The 20,712-nt window shown below is 41.6% G+C and overlaps 2 protein-coding genes across 4 annotated transcripts in view; one reads left to right on the plus strand and one right to left on the minus strand.

The window, feature by feature from the left end:
* LOC132467326 (rab5 GDP/GTP exchange factor-like) overlaps window positions 1–19,591 on the minus strand; it is a 32,962-nt gene extending 13,371 nt beyond the window's left edge. The window contains exons 1-3 of one of the 3 annotated variants that reach the window (XM_060064555.1): window positions 19,318–19,591; window positions 18,683–18,876; window positions 15,389–15,516 (exon numbers count right to left, since the gene is read on the minus strand). In XM_060064555.1, the coding sequence (XP_059920538.1) occupies window positions 15,389–15,516; window positions 18,683–18,840 (286 nt within the window). In that variant the 5' untranslated portion in view covers window positions 18,841–18,876; window positions 19,318–19,591. The remainder of the gene's footprint in view (window positions 1–15,388; window positions 15,517–18,682; window positions 18,877–19,317) is intronic. The other 2 variants (XM_060064556.1, XM_060064557.1) reach the window with 2 other exon arrangements.
* A 55-nt stretch (window positions 19,592–19,646) lies between these two features.
* cfap251 (cilia and flagella associated protein 251) overlaps window positions 19,647–20,712 on the plus strand; it is a 255,782-nt gene continuing 254,716 nt past the window's right edge. The window contains exon 1 of the mRNA XM_060064532.1: window positions 19,647–20,041. Within this exon, the coding sequence (XP_059920515.1) occupies window positions 19,826–20,041 (216 nt within the window). The 5' untranslated portion in view covers window positions 19,647–19,825. The remainder of the gene's footprint in view (window positions 20,042–20,712) is intronic.

A 20,712-nucleotide genomic window follows, 5' to 3' on the forward strand; every position in this document is an offset into this window, starting at 1 on the left:
GAGCTTGATACTTTCGTCAAGATAGCGACCAATGGTTCTCAGGTTCATCATTGTCCAGCTGCATTTCTTCTTCACACTGTTGATCTGTCTTTCCATGTTGAGGGATTTGTCGAACTTCACTCCAAGGCTCTTCCAGCTATCCCCTTTGCACTCAGTTGGTAGAATTGTCGTGCTTCCAAACTGCAGGCTGACATTGAGTTCACATTGTTTGAGGACATGACTCTTGCCTAGCACCAACAGCTCGGTCTTTGATTCGTTGAGTTTCATGAAGTTGTTGACCATCCACACTTTTATTTCTGCAAGACATCTGTTGGTTCTGTCTTGAACATCTGTAAACTGAGATGCACGATTTGGATGAAACGAGATGTAAAGCTGAGAGTCATCTGCGTATAGTTGGATATCAAGTCCATATTTCCCTGCGATTTTCTGGGGGGCTTTGATGTAAAGGATGAAAAGAATCGGCCCCAGGAGTGATCCTTGGGGGACTCCAAACAACAACTCCAAGAAGGATGAGAGCGTATCATCAATCTTTACACAGAAATATCTCTTCTCAAGGTAGGACTTCATCCACTGCAGGGCGCTTCCGGTGACACCATAGTCATTCAGTAGCTTTTCCAGCAATACTGTGTGGTTGATGGTGTCAAACGCTGCACTGAGATCAAGCAGTACAACAATGACAACATTGCCAGCTCCAATCTCCCTGTTGATATCACACATTCTAACCAGCAGTGTTACACAACTGTGATTAGGGCGGTATCCAGATTGGACCTCTGAGTAGAGACTATGTCTTGAGAGATGGACGTTGAGTTGGTTCAGCACAATTTTCTCAAGAATCTTCGAAATAGCAGAAAGGTTGGAGACTGGTCGATAATTGCTAAGGATGTCAACATCAGCATTGTCCTTCTTCAGAGTTGGTTTGATGACTGCTTTCTTCATGTCAGATGGAAAAGTTCCGGTCTTTAACAAGGAGTTGATGTGGAGTAGAACAGGCGTCAGCTTTTACACAGTCTTTAAGAAGAAATGTTGGGATTGGATCCAGGCAACAAAACTTGTTGGACATCTTAGAGAGTAAGTCTTTGAGTTCATCAGCTGTTATCTCAGAGAAACTGTAGAATCTGCAGTCTTCATCAAGAGTAGGGTCTTTGTTGAGGGGTTGGTCTTTGTCAGTAGCAAAAGAGGGTTCCTCAGCTGCTGTAGGAGTTATACTCTTTTCCTTCTCTATACCATCCCGGATGGTACTAACTTTATCTGCGAAGAAATCTTTGAAATCTTCAGAAAGTTTAACGGGATCTTTGTAGTTTGGAAGGTCTTGAGCATCATTTCCAAGTAGTCTATTGAGCTTCTTGTAGAGTGTTTTAGAGTCCCCCGAGGGGGATTTGAGAGAGGCATTATGGTGAGCACATCTCTTGACATACTCAAAACAAGTGAACTCATCCCTAGCTCTAACATACTCCGATCTTGCCACACGCTGTTTTGGTCCTGGCGACTGTATAACATGAGGCAACTCCGATCTTGCAAGGTCTTCTTCTTTGCTCTTCCTCCAAGTACATTCAGCCACTCTTCTTTTGCGCCTGAGAATGCGGAGTTCCAAGTCCAACCAGGGCATCGGGTTCTTCTTTGTCTTCTTCTTGATGAAAGGGCAGTGCTTATCCATTAGCTGAGTCAGCACAGTGTTGTAGAGAATGACAGCATCGTCTGCTGGCATGTCTTCAGGGAAGTCCGCTAATTTTGAGTCAATTAATTAGATTTGGTCCTTGAGGGGCAGATTTTAAACAAGCTCAGTTTCCTTCTAAGGGCTTTGTTGGTAACTACAAGGTCCAGAGTTCCACCTTGGTCATGGGTTGGCTCAAGTGGAACGTGCTGGTACAGGTCGTGGTCTTCCAAGAGTTGGTAAAACTTCTTGGGGTAGTGTTCTTCGGGTCTTTCCATATGAAAGTTGAAATCCCCAGCGATGATAGGAGAACCAGGTTTCCCTGAGAGGTCTTTGAGATACTCATCAAATTCCTCTAGGAAAGCACACTCAGTGAAACAAGCTTTCTTGGTGTACGGAGGTCGATAGATGTTTACCAGTCTCATAGTATCTTGTTCAGAGTGCAAGAGTGACTCCATGACTTGAAAAGACTTGTACTTCGTGACTTTGCTGTTGGATTTTAACTGAACAGTATCCCGGTAAAGCATGGCTATTCCTCCACCACTCTTGTGTTTCCTCGGGTCCGATATGACATCCCATCCATAGTCTTTGATTTCCATCAGCTTGGCCTTGTTCCCATCTCGAAGGAAGGTCTCTTGCACAAAACAAATGTCACAGTCAACATCTTGAAGATGTTCGAGGACTCCTACTGTCTTGTTGACTAGAGATCGGACATTAAATGTTGCTATCCTTAAACTCTTCCGAGGCGTGCTTTGGCCTCTTTGATCCTCTGTATGTAGGAGTTTTTTGCCTGTTCACATCCGGCTGTCCTAGACATAATGGCTGCTCGCTCTCTTACAAACGAGGGACACAAATTGTCAGAGGCTTTGTGTGTTGCTGCTGAGTTCTTCTCGGAGGGATTTCTGCTCTTGCAACAGTTGGAGCACTTCATCTTCTTGATCTTGTCGTCTTTCTTGTTCATGCAGTCCCTTGAGGTGTGACTCCCCCCACAGTAGAAACATGTAGGGTCTTTGTCTTTACAGTACCTAGAGTTAGCCATGTGACCGAATTCTTGACAGTGATAGCACTGAATGACATGAAAACGGTCTAACATAGTGCTCACTGAGGTCAATGTTTACACAGTCTCCATTTCGCCTTATTGACTCCCGGGTTTCTGCACTGACTTGGATTACAGCGTATCTCTGCTTGTCATCAAAGAACACAACCTTGATGGATTTCATATTCTCGTTCTTCTCCAGGAGCTTCTCTTCAAGGGTCTCTTTGCTGATTATGTCAGTTGGAATATCCCGGATAGTTAGTTTGGGATCCAACTTCTTTCTGTCTTCAGATTTCGAGGAAACCTTGTACTTCAAGGAGAGGGCTTATTTGGCTTCATCCAGGTGAGCTTTTGAAGCGAAGTTGAGGATTGCAGTTCCCCCAGATACTGAGGCCTTCTTCACCGGAACCTTTTTTAGGGTTCCTTTGACGTCCCTTTTCATCGCAATCCAATCTACATCCGTGATAGGCGCTGGATCCTCTTGGTCTCCACTGACCCCATCAACCATCCTTTCAACCGTGAGAGTATGTCTGACAGGGAGCTGTTTGTCTTCTTTGGTCTCTTTAGGGTTGCCCTGTCCTGTAGTAGGCAATGTAGCCATAGCTGCTTTCAATAAATCAGGTATTACATCATGGAGCTGCTTCTTTATTATCTCTTCAAAGTTGGGGAAATCCTGTGGGACAGAACTTGTGACATCTTTAGTATCTGCAATAGTTTTACAAAGGTTCAGAGCTCTCATGGAGAAAGCGAACAAATCCTTGATAGCTGTGAACATGAGAGCTCTGGAACTTGTGTTTTCCAGATCCTCCAGTTTCTCTGCTGTCTCAATAGTTTTCATATCTTTTGTCTTCAGGGATTTCCGGTTGATGTGGTCCAACTCATCTTTCATCTTTTTCCATTCTTCCATGGATACGGGTAGAAATAAATTATTTATTTCCTAAATATTTTCCTCATCACTAAAAACGCTTTGTATTTCCACCAATTAATGGTGGAAAATGGTATCGATATCAATAAATATCAATGATCCCCATCCCTTCTCATGGTAGGATCATATTGTGCTTTAAACCAATAAGAGAAATAGCTTGGTCGGTTCTTTGCCTCCGATTGGCTCTGGTCCTGTTCACTGCTTGTGTTTTTTTTTTTTTTTTAATTGCGAACGACCTGAGCGCCAGAGTAACTGAAACGGATAAAGAAAATAAACGCGACAAAGAGGGGGAAAATTAAGCGAGGTAAAAACATAGAATGTTTTTTCGTTCAAAAAAACTAAGCCTACTGTTCCAACCTGCCCTACTACTGAGAGTACTTATTCAGAGAGCTTGAATTACCCGCACAAGCCCTTTTATTTGGAAATGTTTTATTTTGCTTAATTTTTTTGTTTTAAATGTTCCATTTCAGCTCTGTGAAAAACTTGAAACACTTTATTTTTATTTTTATATTCAATTGTGCTTCAAATAAAGACAAGCATTTCTCTACACCTCATGCTGCGTTCCAGGGACACTTTTTAGCCCGTAAGTTACGAGCTGGAACTGGGAGTGAATAGGTCTGGTACGAGTTCACGGGTAGTGAGTTGCGGGTTTGTCTGCCGTTCCAGGGCATTCTCCCGGGTAGAGGGTTGTGAAAACACGGGTTACGGGTTGCCTGGAATGCACCATTATTCTTGTTAAATCATTCACATTTTATGAAAGTTATGGAGAGCGATAAAAAGGTGACCTTATGCCGTGAAAATTTTGATGGACCTAAATGATGTGCTGGTGCACCTAAAAAAGAAAGTTTGGCGCACCAGTGCAACCAACACATAAAGTTAGTCTGGAGCCCTGACTTAGTTTGCCATCCCGCAGTTTATTTAAAAATACGTTTTTACAAGCATTACCAGTAGGTCCGTGTTTACAGGAAGTCCACAGAAGTCGATTTCCGAATGCACCGGAGTTCAGTTCAAGGAGGAAAGTTTTGGAATTTATCATTAATATTTATAAATAAATAGCAAGTGTTGACACGTAAATGAAAGGACTTGCATATGTAAGTTAGTCACAAAATATTTGGTCGCTACAATGAAGCATGGCACGTTGTGGACAGAAGACTGAACACTGCACACGTGATTGACGCATAGAGTGACCGAATGTGCCGGAGTTCAGTTCAAGGAGGAACGTTTTGGAATTTATAATTTTAATAATTTATATTTATAAATAACAGGGTTTCCCCAGGTTTGATCAACCCAAATTTAAGACTTTTTTTTAGACTTTTTTAAGACCACTTCAATGAAAATTAAGACCTACATCGCACCCATTAAGCAGTCGTAAAACACGGTCGTGCATATGTTATTCATGTTTTTTTGGAACATATGAAACATTCATGTCAATACATTAATGAATGTGCCAAAGGATAAGTGTGCACTCACCAATCAAAGAGCCAAACTGAGGGCCTAACTCAAAGTCTAGAGGCCTGATGTCTCTTAAGACCATGTACCCAGAAATGATAATAAAAGATTAAAAAAACAATACACAAAGTGATGGTGTGAAAGTGTAGCTGTATTTTTGGTTTAAATATCAAACTTTCAACACACAATATAAAATATAAACAAACAAACTCTTTTCAAATTGCTGTAGTTTCTCAGCATTCAAATTTCCTCAACCATTTCAATGAATCCACCACTTGCCTCGTTGACCTCTTTTACTAACTCCTTCGTAATGTATGGAGCCAGCCCGAACCCTAACCCGTCCACAGACATGGTGACTAATGTATGACAGTAAGCATTATTGGCCCTTAACACTAATATTCGGAAACAACACTGCCTCAAAAGGATATTGGCCTAAGCAACACCAGTAGAGGCTATACTTTTCCCTGAACTTCTAAACGTTGCAAACGTGCAAAAACATAATTATATATTTATGTGGCATTCAGTCCAATGCTTAAAATATATCTGTGGCATTCAGTAGGCCAATGCTGTGGTAAAGTGTGTAAAGTATGACCAAGTGTTTCTTTCTGTTCAATAGATAGAACTTTATCAATCCCCTGTAGGAGACATTTGTTAATGTTTGTCCCTATAAAACAATAATGGCAACAAAAAAAATATACAAAACATGACGGTAACTCTAAAGTCAAACCATCCAATCTGAAGGCTCTACTTAACCACTCCCCCTACTCACTTCCAGCAATGCAAAGCGAACAGAACTGAGGTGGGGAGGGCGTAGCTTAAGTAGTTTGTGACCGACCCAGAGGAACGCAACGCAAATTCAATGTGAACATGTATGAGGCTAAAATCCCGGACGATTTTGAAATTCCGCCCGGACACATTGATTTTTATAAGTGTCTCAAAAAGAGGGAATTTCTGGGCAAAAGAGGACGTCTGGTCACCCTTCATAAGGGGAACCCATTTGATTCCTACCTGTTCCACTGTTAAATAGTGGCGCAAGTTGGTGGGCGCTATCCTGGTAATTTCTCTGCGTGAGAAATACGAAGTGTGGCGTGTGAGCGTGTGCATGGGTCGAATTGCGTGTCTCACGCCGAATGTGTGAGACTTGAGAGCCCTGCTTCCCCATGATGTGGCGTCTCCTCTCGACTGATTTTGTTTGTTGAGATTGCCGGCGCGAAAACCCAAAGTATTGTTCGCGCATACTCCAATAAATGAGACGTTCTCTGACATTACGCAAAACCCCCGATACGCAAAACGCCCCCTATTTTCCCCTTGTGTTACAGTCCGGTTGACTACGAAAACATATCCTAGTAGGAAATTTAAGACCATCTTTAAAAAATTAAGACTTGGGTAACGCAATTTAAGACTTTTTAAGGCCTTAATTTAGGAACATGAAATTTAAGACATTTTTTAGACTTTTAAGACCCCGCGGCTACCCTGAATAATGTATAGCAAGTGTTGACACGTAAATTAAAGGACTAGCATATCGTCGCTGTCCGATGAAAACCGCTCATGTCCATTTTTGCCGATTTTGAGATTTTAGGATGATAGAATGTCCAGGTTCATTTCCGTATACAGTATACGTCATGAACCTAAGTGACAAATGAAAAGTTGTGAAATCATGGCATCTGATTTTCAAGTATATCCATTTGGTGTCAAAGCTGTCCATCACTCTGCGTATCTCCCGCCCTGTGGAGTCATCTCATTAGCGTCTCTGGAAGCGCATCATCGGGTAGCCGAATAACACTTTGAAGGTAAGGTATTTAGTTTTTTTGTCAACTGTTCTCAAGTTTATTCTAGTTGCAATATAAGATGAAGTAATAGTCACCGAATATTTTTTATTGCGAACCTGGCTGACGAACGTAAATAAAGTAGGCTAAACTCTCCACAGGCTAGCCGAGTTCTCCACAGATTAGCTTGCTTGTTTGCTTGCTAGTTGGTAAATAAACTCAGTGAAATTTATACGATTCAAACATTTTTTTTTTTCCTGGGTTTACGTGATCAAATTATAGACTAATGTTACTGTCGTGATTGTCACTAGAGCATGCCTCACTCGTACCGCTTGGTAGAGGCTGAGCATTTCCAACACTATACCCAACTTGCTATGATTTCATTTGTGGAGATGTTAACGCACGGATTTCCGAAGTTAAGCTATGTTGACTGGGCATAGAGCTATATTTTTTTCTGATCTGGGTTTCTCCCTTTCTTCAGGATGTCTTTCTCTCTTAAGATTTGTGAAATGGTCAATGTCAGGTATGATAGGGTACTTGAGGCGAACGTGAGGGTCAGCAATGAGGAGGAAGGTTTGTAGGAAACTAGAATTGAGTCAGCCAGACAGGAAAGTCTAAACTGTATTCATTGCTCTAAATCAGGGGTGCCCAACCTTTTTTGACCCAAGAGTTTTTTTTTTTTTACCCAAGAGGGGGGGGGGGGGGGGGGGGGGGGTTGTATCGTGAACCTACGGACTTCAGTGGGGGTTTCACTCCGTCTGCGCACGGCACCTTCTCAACAATATTCAATAATCTTCCTCCCACTCAGGGTGAAAATGGTAGGTCTTAGCTCGTTTCCCCTCAGCCATGCCAACGTTTAGGAGTGCGTAACTACTGTTGACGGCTTTCAACTGCTGTTGACAGCGCATGCGCTACCGCGCGTATATGTCCCGCACAAATTTTATTTTATAAAAAAAAAAAAAAAAAACTTTAGCCTACTTTAGGCTTAAATTATATTTCTCCCAGTAGCAGCTACCTACTATTCTGCAACCCAAAGCCTATTGATGTGTTGCACATTAAGATGAAAGCCTGCCACACTTGTTGTTCTGATTCCCTTGATCAAGGAAGGAATCCAAATACTAACTCATCAAATTGTATGTAGCTAAATTAAAAATTATTACTCAGAGAATTCAAAATGAATATTACTGTTCGTTTGCTGGTCAAAGCTACTGATGCAAGCTCAGTTCTGAATTTTTCAAGCATTGTAGTGTGCTAAATGTACATTATATTTTATTGTTGTTAGATTCTCTGGAAAGTGATAATGACAATCACTCTGAAAGTGCCAGTGATGGCAAGTATCTCATTATTCTTATTCTCAGATTAGGCTACACTATAGCCTCCACCTCACATTGGTTTTGAGTTGGACAGACTAAAGCCCATTACTAATTACAAATCTAGTGTATTTAATCAATAATGAGTCAAAATGAATGCAATCTTGTATCAGAATGATGTCATAAGTGCATTTGTTGTACTAAATGTGTTCCTCTATATTGCTCTAAGACTCACATGAACACGATCCAGAAAATGACCCGGAATACACACCTGTCAATGAAGGTGAGTAACTTATTGTCAATTTGTTTTTTTACATTTCTGTCAGCTACTAATGGGCTCAGCCATGTGTACACACAGACACACGTGTACGCACACACACACACACACACACAGTCGATTTTAGGGTTACCTGCTGGACATTGGCAAATCCTAAATCTCTTCTAATTCATAGCCTACATTTTCAGTTGCATGGCCTGCTCAAGACGATACAATTTAATGGAAAGAAACAATAACCACTTGACTTCTAGAGATTTTTATGTAAACTACAATGGGAAAATTTAGACTCATAATTTGAGACTAACTTTCAGCAGATTCAAAGTGTCTTTGAATCATGTTAATTGCCATTTTTATTTTTTATAAAAAAAAAAAGGAAGAGACTGAAAGGTTTCTCCCATTAGGCAACTCTATTTAATGGAAAGAAAACATATTACAAATGCAAAGTATTGTGACACAAGATCAACAACATCATTAGGCCTACTCACTCACTGAAATATCAGTGCATTATCATTATCATTTTAATTTTATCTTAATTTAAAATAATAATGATAATGCACTGAAGTATTAAACATATGCACACAAATAAGTACTACATTGTTTAGAGGATTGTCCGCATCTATCACTGTTAGAACTAATTTAAAAAGGGGTCAAAGTTCAATGAACGTGGATATGGACGCAAGCTGAAAGTAAACAAGACAGTCTAGCACCAGCCACTAGGGTTGGGTATCGTTTGGGTTTTATCCGATACCGGTGCCTACTCTGTACTTTTCAAACGGTTCCGGTGCTGAAACGGTTCTCGAACCGGTTCTTAAAAAAAAGAAACTGCACACACGACTTGAGTTTCACATTAAGCAGAAAGTCAGCGGACACCGAGTTGAATGGCAATGGTGTTTGCTAGCCTACTTGATATGCAAGATTTACGGTTGGCATTAAATTACGACTTACCCGAAGAGGCTGCTGTGAGTGCTGCGACTGATAAATATCTTTTTAAAAAATAATTACAAATAATATTAATTACTCGCTGAAAGCAGGCAGGCACGCATCATGGCGCAACATTACTGCCAAAGTCATATTAAGTAATATAACTCAGGTGCGCAAGGCAGCCACAGGAGACGCCAACATTGTTTCCAACCGCTCGGTACCGCGCTGTATTAATTCCCAAGTTTTGAAAAGAAAAAGTATTTGAAGCGAATAACGACTGTTTTTGATTTGTTTATTTGGTTTGAAACAGAAAGTTTTCGATGCATGCATCGGCTTTGAGTTTGTTTGTTTGTTACTTTAAAATTACATTCGCTCGCAACACACACACGCACGTTCATTCCCGTTCACCCACTACAACCTGCCGATCAACCTGCCGATGTTTGAAAGCCGTGACACACTCTTTTACCAGGTGGCCTGAAATACCACGCCTCGCAGTCATGGACCTATAAAGAAAGTCGTAGTTGTACCATGCGTGTTTAGCGCAACATTGCAACGCTGCGTTCCGAACGTTGTGTAATCAAATACACCGGTATGGTGGTATATAAAAAAATCATATCCTTACGAAAATACACACCGTTATTCAGTGTGAACCGGTATAGCGCCCAGCACTAACGCAAGTTGACGCCGCAACACCATGGGGGCTGGGCAGGGGGCGTTAAAAAACGCCAGGCACCGTTATGAGGAACCGAAATATGCGTTCTTATTCAATCTCATTACAACCGTTTACGTCGGAACCGGTTCCCTACTGGAACCGAGTTTCGGTGCTCAACGCTACCAGCCACTCATCGTCGGTAACATCGTTAACATGTTGGCTGCTGGCCAAACAGCGAATGCAGCAACGCGATATCTGTACATTTCTTGTCTAAATCGTTAATAAAGTTTGAATTTAAAATAACCGATATGTCAGACATGGATATTTTTTACCTCTTCATGATATTCAGTGGACCTCAACATTTCATTTAAGGTAACAATTGGTAACATACACCACCGTACAATATTGGCTGGGACAGAATCGCAATCAGAAAAACGGATTTCTGACATTTTAAACAACGCTGGTAATCTATTTTTTGTGAAAGGACTAATTATCATAGCAGCCTAGCTAGCCGAAGCAGGCTATTTAGCACTAGCACAAGCACTACTGCTCCCGGCCAGCGCGCATCAAGGTAATTTTTCACTGACCTGAAACATTTGACAGGTCATTGGCAGGGGCTGCTGCTGCTACGGTATGACTGGATGTTGGTTTAGAAAAATTATTTCTAATGTCCATGGTAATGTTTGTTACACACCCTGAGGCTACTATAACAAAACGTCCTGGCAACCGTTCTAAACAACCGAACGAGAGATGGCATTTTCCATTGCTTCCATGCGTTTCTTTCAAAATGAAAATAAAATCAATTTCAAGAGGTGAAAAGGACTACCAGTCGAAACATGAGGGAACATGTCAGGGTTGTCGTAACTTCAAAAGCTTAAAAAAGATCCGGGGCTTTTGACGTGAGATTCAGGGCTTCAGTCCCGAAAGCCACCCCCAAGCTCCGCCCATGGGCTAACCTCGATGTATTGTGCATAAGGAGTTGTGGCGGGAATTTTCGGACCACAATCGTTTTCTATGTAAACCGTATAGAATAAAGAGTCATCCTAACGTTTAACATTTGTGGTCCTATATTTGTGTAATAACAGTAAATATGCTTAGTATGCAGCATTTGTCTATAAGCAACATAAACGGATTTTGCTCTGCTGTTACCAATGGGATCATCATGTAGGCTACTTCATTCAACTCTCGCAACAATTCAGCCCATAGGCGCCGGAACCTATGAGGCCGCGGGGCCAATGGCCACCCCACTTTTCATTAAAAATAAAAATAATTTATTTTAGCCTGTATTGATGAACTATTTTGTTTCTTAGTAATGTTTTGGCCTAATATTGTTACTATACAAACGAACAGAGCTTCGTCTCCCCGCGACCTTAGATTGATTGAGTCTAAAACGTTCACATCGATTCAGCCAATGAGAGTACTACAGCAGGTAGCAATCGCGTTGCCATGGCCCATGGGTAAACAAATGATAAGCCACCACCACACAAGTTAACTAACGATCGCTGTAGGCTTCCATATCATGCAAGCACTTTATGTTTTCATTTAATTTTTTTCTACATCACAATCACATGATTTAATAAACTATTGTTTTTTCCTACCATTACGAGTCTCGTTTGGTCTAGTAGGGAATTCGCCCAATGGCGCTGCTGCTGCTTGCTTATGGCTGGTTCAGACTACACGATTTCAGCCAGATTTTGCCCCGATTAGTTCGTAGAAGACAAATTTGCGAGTCGTACACGATTTTGAAAAGTCGGCGACGAGACGAGGTCTTGTAATGCGACGTTGCGATGTTGGGTTGATTGCGTGAAAAAAAGTAATACTTGGAGGAGGAATTGCGGGCGGGGCGGGGTTGAAATAAATAAATAAATAATAAGTAGGTTAACATATTGACTAGACAAACGGCAAACTGACAAATTATTTTTCTATAATCTCCCTGCATCTGAAATCTCTGCTTCACACATTGTTGAAATCATATGCTGGAAAGGCACGGCGCCAGGATTCTGGCCCATCCAGTTGTGGATGGGCCAGACCAATTGTGGGTGGTCCTTAAGTTAAAAACGTTATCAAATCCTTGTTTAACCTAATACAAATGACTGACTAATATACTGTTATATTATCTATGCATAATAGCTTGATGCTCTTTAAATATTTCGTTGCATTGTAAAAAGTTTCGGTGCATAGGACGGTCCTATCTGCGAGCTCTCCTTAGGCCTTTTTACACTGCCAAGCTGGTTCGGTCGCGGCTTGGCACGAAGGAACGTTCCTCTGCGTCTTTCTTGTAGATCGCACCATCTTTCAATGTCTTTGTTAAATGCGACTTCATCACCTTCTCTCCAATGATGGTCAGCAGCTCGCGGGTTTCACCGTCTCTCCAGTTAGAACTGCTCATGTTGATATCGCTCCGTTATTGTCTCTGTTGTAGAGACAACGCAGCAACACCTTTACCCAAGCCCTTTAACGCAAATCGGATCAAGCATCCATATCAACAAAGATTGCTGCAATGCAAAAATAAAGCATTTCCGAACGTGCAACTCAAAATCAGGATGACATTACAGCTCATCTGCGCATCTCTACTAACTAGACTTCACTGCACTATTTAGTAATGCTTGTAACAGTCATTTATAAATAAACTCTTTGCAAACTAAGTTGTTGGTGCTTTGTTTTATGTGTAGGGACTAGGGCTACAACAACGAATCGATAAAATCGATAAAAATCGATTACTAAATGCGTTGGCAACGAATTTGGTCGTCGATTCGTTGCGTCGCGCGATTAATAAGTTACTCATAGGCGCAGCACTGTTTACAGCCAGCCGCCGACAGGTTGGTTCACGGTTCATGCACGCCCACAGCGAGCTTCAGTGTGAGCGACCACAGCTTGTATTTGTCATATCTAAAAACTGGACTGTAGGCCTACATAAAAGTGTTGTACCTTCACTGTCTTTGGGTTAAAAAAAACTCCTTCAATACAGTATCCGTCTAGTAGTCCAACCGAAAATTCTGTCAGCTGCTGCTGCTGCAGACGTTGTGCAGACGGGCTCGGAGTCGGCACCGCGTGCATCAACAGTCATTCAAAGCAGCGGTAGTAATCACACAACCGGACGGTGTAGAAAGTCCCGTCAGTTAAAAATAGTAATGCCGTTTTTAAATCCATGTTAAAATCGGCAGGATATAGAGATAGTTAGCTTAAAAAAACCAACTAACCAATGGTCACAAACAGTGTCAAATGTGATGTGTTCCGGTCGGCTCAGAAATACGATTGATGCGTTCAAATGCAGCAGTAAAAAAAAAAAAAAAGAGATTTTGGTGAAGACTTGTTTTCCCAGTAATATAAAATAGATAGTAAAGATATAATTAATTATGACCTGTTTAATGTCCTATCTTGAACTATCATCATCTTATCAGCAATTAAAGCAATATTACAAGTTCTATTTCAAGGAGTCTCGAAAATGGTATCAATAGGTTTGACCGATTAACCATGGACATCCCTTATATGTCCATGGTTATTTTTTTTAATCTTTTTATTATTTAATATTACTTTTAATAGTTCCGGGTCGTTGGAGCAATAACCTGGTGTTTTTACATTTCAGTCTGCACTGTGAATTTGAAGTAATGTTCAGTTTTTGAATAAAGATGCGGCAATTCCAATTATTTTTTTTTTTTTTTTATCCGATTCATCGATTAATCGAAAAAATAATCGACAGATTAATCGATTATTAAAATAATCGTTAGTTGCAGCCCTAGTAGGGACCCTAGTCATGCTACTGCAGAGGTTTGGTGCTATTTTTAGCAATATTAGTAGTTCAAAAATGCAGATTTGGAAGCGAAACTCACTCCCCCAAGGCAATAACATGGAAGCCAAACATTGCGCCGGGCAATCTCTGATACTCGATTTTCAATTTTTATTCAGCATGTCTCTCCCAAAAAAAAACGTAACTGAGAACTTAAGAAAATACACAAAATGGTCAAAAAGAAAATGTTCCAGTCTAAAAATATATACAGATATGTATCCAGCTGTTCTGCCCTTTCTATAAAACATTATATAAAAAAATATAGACATGATAAACTCGATGATGTTAATTTTGTGATCGTTTGACGCCCAAATCGAAATCACGATCAAAATTCGATTAATTGCCCAGCCTTACCTTAGGCCCCAGTCTTGTAACCGAAAGGTTGCTAGATCGATCCCCAGCTCCTCCTAGCTGAGTGTTGATGTGTCCCTGAGCAAGACCCTTAACCCTAACTGCTCCTGACGAGCTGGCTGTCGCCTTGCATGGTTGACTGCCGTCGGTGTGTCAAAGTTTGTATCAACCGTAATTGTAATTGTCTGGTGCGTTTCGGCCGACCGCCTAGACGGAGCCGGCGAAAACCTATGCGGTTTCGTGTAAGGATTCGTGTGGACGCTAGGGTTGCACAAGACGAGCATGAAAGCCGCCCTCATCATTAGGCCTATTTGATTAAAAGAAAAGTTCTGCAGTTGGTCTTTGCACTGTTTTATTGTTGATGCGTCTTTTCATAAAAAAAAAAAAAATACAAACCTAATAGATAGGCTACCTAATAAACCGTTGGAACACACAAGACCGGTAACCATATCAACGCCGGTAAACAAACCCTGCGAGAGCTCCCCGCGCTATGGCCATCAGGAGGCGCACAGAGCTTTTGGCAGTGATATTATATATACTGTAAAATGTATTATACTATTATATATAGAACGTTATAAGACGCCGTCACCGAGAATTGGCTTGCTGCCAGACGCTGTCAAGGAGTGTGAGAGGAGAATTGACGGAGAAGATAGCGGTTGACCTAGTTTCAAAGTTAATACCGTTTATACCGCCGTTGACACGGGTGTATTACTCGGTGTGAAAATTTCCACACCGCGGCAACCCTAGCGGACGCCTGAAACTCAAACGATGACGTCATTATCCAGCTGGGGGACATCAGAGTTGCATTGAATTTTTTTTTAATTATTTTATTTGTATTCTTTTTGTAGCTTTAAATAAAGCCCCTTGATAAATTTAATTACTAACTGTACATTAAAAAGTATTTCTACTCTATTTAAAAGGTTGAATCTCCTCATGACTGAATGTTTGTATACAGCGCGCAGCCTGTATGTATGCGCGCTGGTTTGATGCGCTCAACTTTTTTCTGTGGAAAACCAGCGCCTTGAATATTTACTACAGCGTTTCTACAGCTCAATGCGGTTTCGCAATAATTCCGTCTTTACAGAGATATTCCTGAACCGCATTAAACTAAACCGGATCGTTTTCGCCCGTTTTGGCTCCGTGTGGACAGGGCATTAATGTGTAGGTGGTGAGGGGACTACCACACCTGGTGGCATTATATGAGCCCTTCAATATTTAGGTAGTAAGGGAGCTACCATAATATTAAGGTGTGGATGGGAATACCTTTAGGTTTGGGCGGCGAGGGGCCGCCCCAGAAAAGCCGTCTCACAGTGTTGACCCGGCTACCCTTCTCAATACTCTTCTTCTCCTCAAACTTGTAGAAGGAGAGACTTCCTCCATCGCTGCTCTGGCTAGAAGTGAGAAACAATGACAACTTTAAGGCTGAGCATTAATTAACTGATTCAAATTGAGCCAAATGTAATCAATGCAACATCCAGCACTCGAGTTGAGGGGGGATGGCATCCCCCTTTGGAATTAAAATGATCAAAATCATCCCCCTTCTGAAACAGCCATCCCCCCTTCCCAACCCGTTATTTTATCAATTAATGTGGAAATATTACCGCTATTTCATTATAGCGGTTTCCTTTTTATAATTCAGCGCAACGCTATTTTCCCCAGGGACAGATTTGATAGCGATACTGCATTCTCGGGCAGTATGCTATTGCGCAAGCATGCAGGCGTACTTGCGCAATAGTGCCTTCACAAGCTCTCATTCCACACTGTACGAGACAGACACTGGTAGCGTGAGGCTGTCTCAGCATCTCAGACATCGCTTCCGCAGGCAACTCTGTCCCCTTTCCTCCTTTCATTCCAACCCGTGAGCAACGCTAGTCTCCCTTCTCTGCTGAATGCATTTTTGAAAAAAAAGAATAAGAATCAGTTTTTAAAATCCTTAAATGTGATGCATATCTCCGAATTGTGTGATGCGTCCGATCAGCTGCGTTTTTGGGGATAAAAGAGCGATGACATGACAGTAGTCATCGCTCTTATTTTATCCCCAAAAATATATAATAATAATAATAATAAATATAGCTGCGAGCAGCAATGTGGGTGTCAAGCATAATGGGACTCGGTAGGCTAATTCTGCCGGATGGACGTAAACGGCCAGGGGGCTACATGACGACCGCCTCGGAAATCGGCAATACCGACAGCCGGTGGGATGAGTAAATGGGATAAGGACCCCACATAGCGCAATACAGTCTGCCTGACAGAACAAATGTCACAAATACATAGGGGTATTCGGAACAATATCCCTAAAAGAGACACAATTTAAACAAGCATCCGTTCTGGAGGTGGTTCGTGAAGCATCTAATCCAGTGGGAATTGCAGTTTATATTGTAGGTGGGCGGAATGGCAAATATAGTCATTGTTGCATTATACATTAAGTACCGCTTGTCGCCACACGAGTGCAGTGTCTACCCATTAATGAGCGCCATCAAGTTTGATTGGCTGTCACGGCCAAACGGTTTTGAATCTGAGAAAGCTGTTTGATACATTTGTTCACCTTGGTCTGAAGATCATATATGCCAAGTTCCATGAAGATTGTACATAATTTGTGGCCTGTGGGAATTTACAACTGATTTTGACAACTTTCAGCATGGTGGCCAAGTTCTGATGTTGCCATGAGAAATAATTTATAAGCTATATGGGGAGGTCTGACAGTATCATCAGACATTGAAAATAAGTTTGAAATGTACTCATGTGAAGAGAGAGGAGTTAAAACACGTCTTCATTAATTACAGCGCCCCCTAGAGGTCAATGGTCACAAAATTCATTAGTCTAACCTTTATGGGGTCATAGGTCTATGTACCAAGGTTGGTTATGATATGTCAAAGGGCTGCTGAGATATTGGCGTGTTTCCGGTTTGGGGGCTTCGCCGTCGAATATCATTGGCTGTCGCGGATATTTCTGCAAGAAATAATATACTAGCTATACAGGGAGGTCTGAGAGTATCACAATACATTGAAAATACGTTTTAAATGTACTCATGTGAGGAGAGAGGAGTCAAAACACATCGACATTAATAACAGCGCCCCCTAGAGGTCAAAGGTCACAAAATTCATTTATTTCGTATATTCATTTATACGTCACCCTATGACGTCATTGCGCCATGACGTATATGTCCGGCATCTTGGTTTATGTCAAAAACCTTCAAAATGCTACCTCTATCACAAATCTTGTCCAATCATCTCGAAACTTGGCACACATGATCTTCCGGCCATGCTTGATGAAAAACATCTGATAGACTTTTCAAATTCAAAACCGTTTGCCCGCTAAAGCCAATCAAATTGGGCGGCAAAGCCGCCAAACAGGAAGTGAGCCCATATCTCAGCAGCCCTTTGACATATCACGACCAACCTTGGTACTTAGACCTATGACCCCATAAAGGTGACACTAAATTAATTTTGTGACCTTTGACCTCTAGGGGGCGCTGTTATTAATGTCGATGTGTTTTGCCTCCTCTCTCCTCGCATGAGTACATTTAAAACTTATTTTCAATGTATTGTGATACTCTCAGACCTCCCTGTATAGCTAGTATATTATTTCTTGCAGAAATATCCACGACAGCCAATGATATTCGACGGCGAAGCCCCCAAACCGGAAACACGCCAATATCTCAGCAGCCCAAGCATATATTCGCTCATTAATGGGTAGAAACTGCACTCGTGTGGCGCTCATTAATGGGTAGACAATGCACTCGTGTGACGACATGCGGTACTTAATGTATAATGCAACAATGACTATATTTACCATTCCGCCCGCTTACGATATAAACTGCAATTCCCACTGGATTCGATGCTTCACGAACCACAATAATAATATAATAATAAATATAGCTGCGAGCAGCAATGTGGGTGTCAAGCATAATGGGACTCGGTAGGCTAATTCTGCCGGATGGACGTAATCGGCCAGGGGGCTACATGACGACCGCCTCGGAAATTGGCAATACCGACAGCCGGTGGGATGAGTAAATGGGATAAGGACCCCACCTGTTGACCTGTTGGTGGCGCTAGAGCTGTTGGGCTAGCGACCTGAGTTTGGCTTAATGGGCTAATGGGCACAACTTTTCAACAAGGCATTCTATGGGCTGCCATTGACTCCCACTTGATAATAATAATAGGAATTCATACAAAAACAATAGGTTGTCTCGCAACATAGTTGCTTGACACCCAATAATAGGAATTCGTACAAAAACAATAGGTTGTCTCGCAACATAGTTGCTTGACACCCAATAATCACACCGTTGGTCTCCCACCATATGCGCTGTCATCAGCACAAATGATCTGTCCCTAAAGTAAAAATCTACCATCCCCCCTGGCTTTTTTTTTTTAGCATAATCATCAATCTAAGAATTCCCTCAAGCATCCTCCAAACACATGTTGGGCAAAGGTGATAAGTTAAGATACCAGTTTCATACAAATTGAGCTCCAATCTGCCTCTAACTAGAACGTGTTGACGAGATCAAAAGGCCCCTATACACAATTATTACAAAAACAATTCTTGCATGGAACTCACCTAGTTTCTTGACTTTTCGTTTCCTCTTGACGGTTTCTCTCTCTCCAGCACTTGGAACAACAGCCTTGCCACGCAGGGTTTCCGTAGTAGCCGCAGGAGTTCGTACATAAGAGCTCTGCTTGGGACACTCGGATCCCCCTCTGCTTGTCGGTCCACATCGTCAGAGGTTCAAACACCACCGGTTACAAACTGAACTGTAATGAGATGTGACCGAATAACCCAAATCAGGTTTATCAAAACAGAAAGGTCATGAAAGGTTAAATTATTTTAAGGGTTTTGACAACAAACCGGTTTTATAGTACAATAGATCATGTGATAATGACTTGGCGCGTCACAGGATCAGCTAAAGAGTATCCTAGCTAGTTGGTACTGAAGGCTTGAAAGTCACAGTACTGACGTGTCCAGTATTCAAATTAATAAACGATGTTTATACTGCTTTAAAAACGTATTAATATGGATGATGCTAGTTTTAGAGAAATCACCACTTCTAGCTACTGGCTGTAGAGTCGATTGAGAAATTCTGTATCCACCGAGCAGGCTAGGCTACATCGCACCGGTTGGCGATTAAAACCCATTCCCACCTATAAGTTAACTGTGCTAAATATTAATCGAGCACATATAAAGCAACAACTGACCTTTTGTTTTGGGTGAAGTTTTCGCCAAAAAGTTGTAATTTAGCAAGAACCTACCACCATCAGCGGACAGTCAACTGATATCAGGTGTTGTGACGTCGCCGGTGAACCCGGAAACACTTAAGGAGCCAATGACAGACGCAACAAGTACATCGATGTTTGTCCCGTTTTCTTTAAAATGTGACGTATTTAAAGTGAATTTAGCATTGGCCTTATGTTTCACTGCTAGTACAACATGTACGCAACGACAACGAGACATTCAATTAAAAAGAAAAACTGAACAAAATAGGCTCCTCCCATTCATCGGGTCTCGTTGCTAGGCAACGGGTCGCTATAGAACCTCCTTCGTGTCCGCAACGTACGGGGAATTGCATACGTTTGATATAAAAAGAAACCACGAATTGAAAGTAATGGAAAAGCAGGATTGCTGATAAGTCAAAAATAAGGTAACGTTAGAAGGCCTACTCTGAATGTCTATAGTTGGATATTCTTGGAGAAGGTATTAAGGACGATGTCCTACAGGGGACCTAAAGAGCGCGGCCCCTTAGCGTCTGAAGGGCGAGACTACAACGATGGAGGGCGAGATTATGATGAGGGCCTGAGGAGTAGTGAGGAAGAGGAGCCTGTTGATGAACTGGAGAAGGATAAAGCAAAGACCTCCAAAGTCTACACGGCAGCTGATACTCTTTTAGCGACGGAGGAATCTTCAATGGGAACACATGCCCTGGTAATTGATTATACATTTGTTTTCTATCGTGATAATAAATAAAGCCTTATATATAATTTATAAACGTTAGATATTTATAATTTATACAACGGGGGGCCTAAATCCAGCGATCTGATTGGTTCCTAACTGTTGTATAATGAGCGTATACATAACTGCTATGACGACCTATCTTTTTGTGAAAGTATCACTCCGCGCCTTGAAGTAGAAATGTATAATAATAATATATATATTATATAATAATGCATAAAAGCAATAGCACAGTTCACTGAAGCCTAAAATCGGCGAGTGAACTGCTCCATAGGATAACTTTCCTGCTCTATCGGAGCCTTCTCTCGGAGGGACGCTAAAGTGTGTTGCATAGCGACCGTCGTGCATTTTGAAGGCAGCCAGGAGGGATTACTTTTTTGCATTCTTTAATAAAACGGCTACTTTGACTTTCTTGGTTTCTTTTTAAATGTAGTGTGTCTATGACTTTCGTTTTGCCATAATAGTAACCGTTGTATAAAAGCAATAGTTCACTTCAGTCAGTGGTATGTGCTCATTATACCACTGTGAAGGGGGTCGCCGGCCCTCCGCTGCGCGTCGGGGCCGGACAACGCCCCTTAACAGTGGTATAATGAGCACATACCACAGCCTGTCGTGATCTATTGCTTAAATACAAATTGGTCCAA

Source organism: Gadus macrocephalus, chromosome 11 (assembly GCF_031168955.1).
Source record: "Gadus macrocephalus chromosome 11, ASM3116895v1".
Classification (NCBI taxonomy): Eukaryota; Metazoa; Chordata; class Actinopteri; order Gadiformes; family Gadidae; genus Gadus; species Gadus macrocephalus.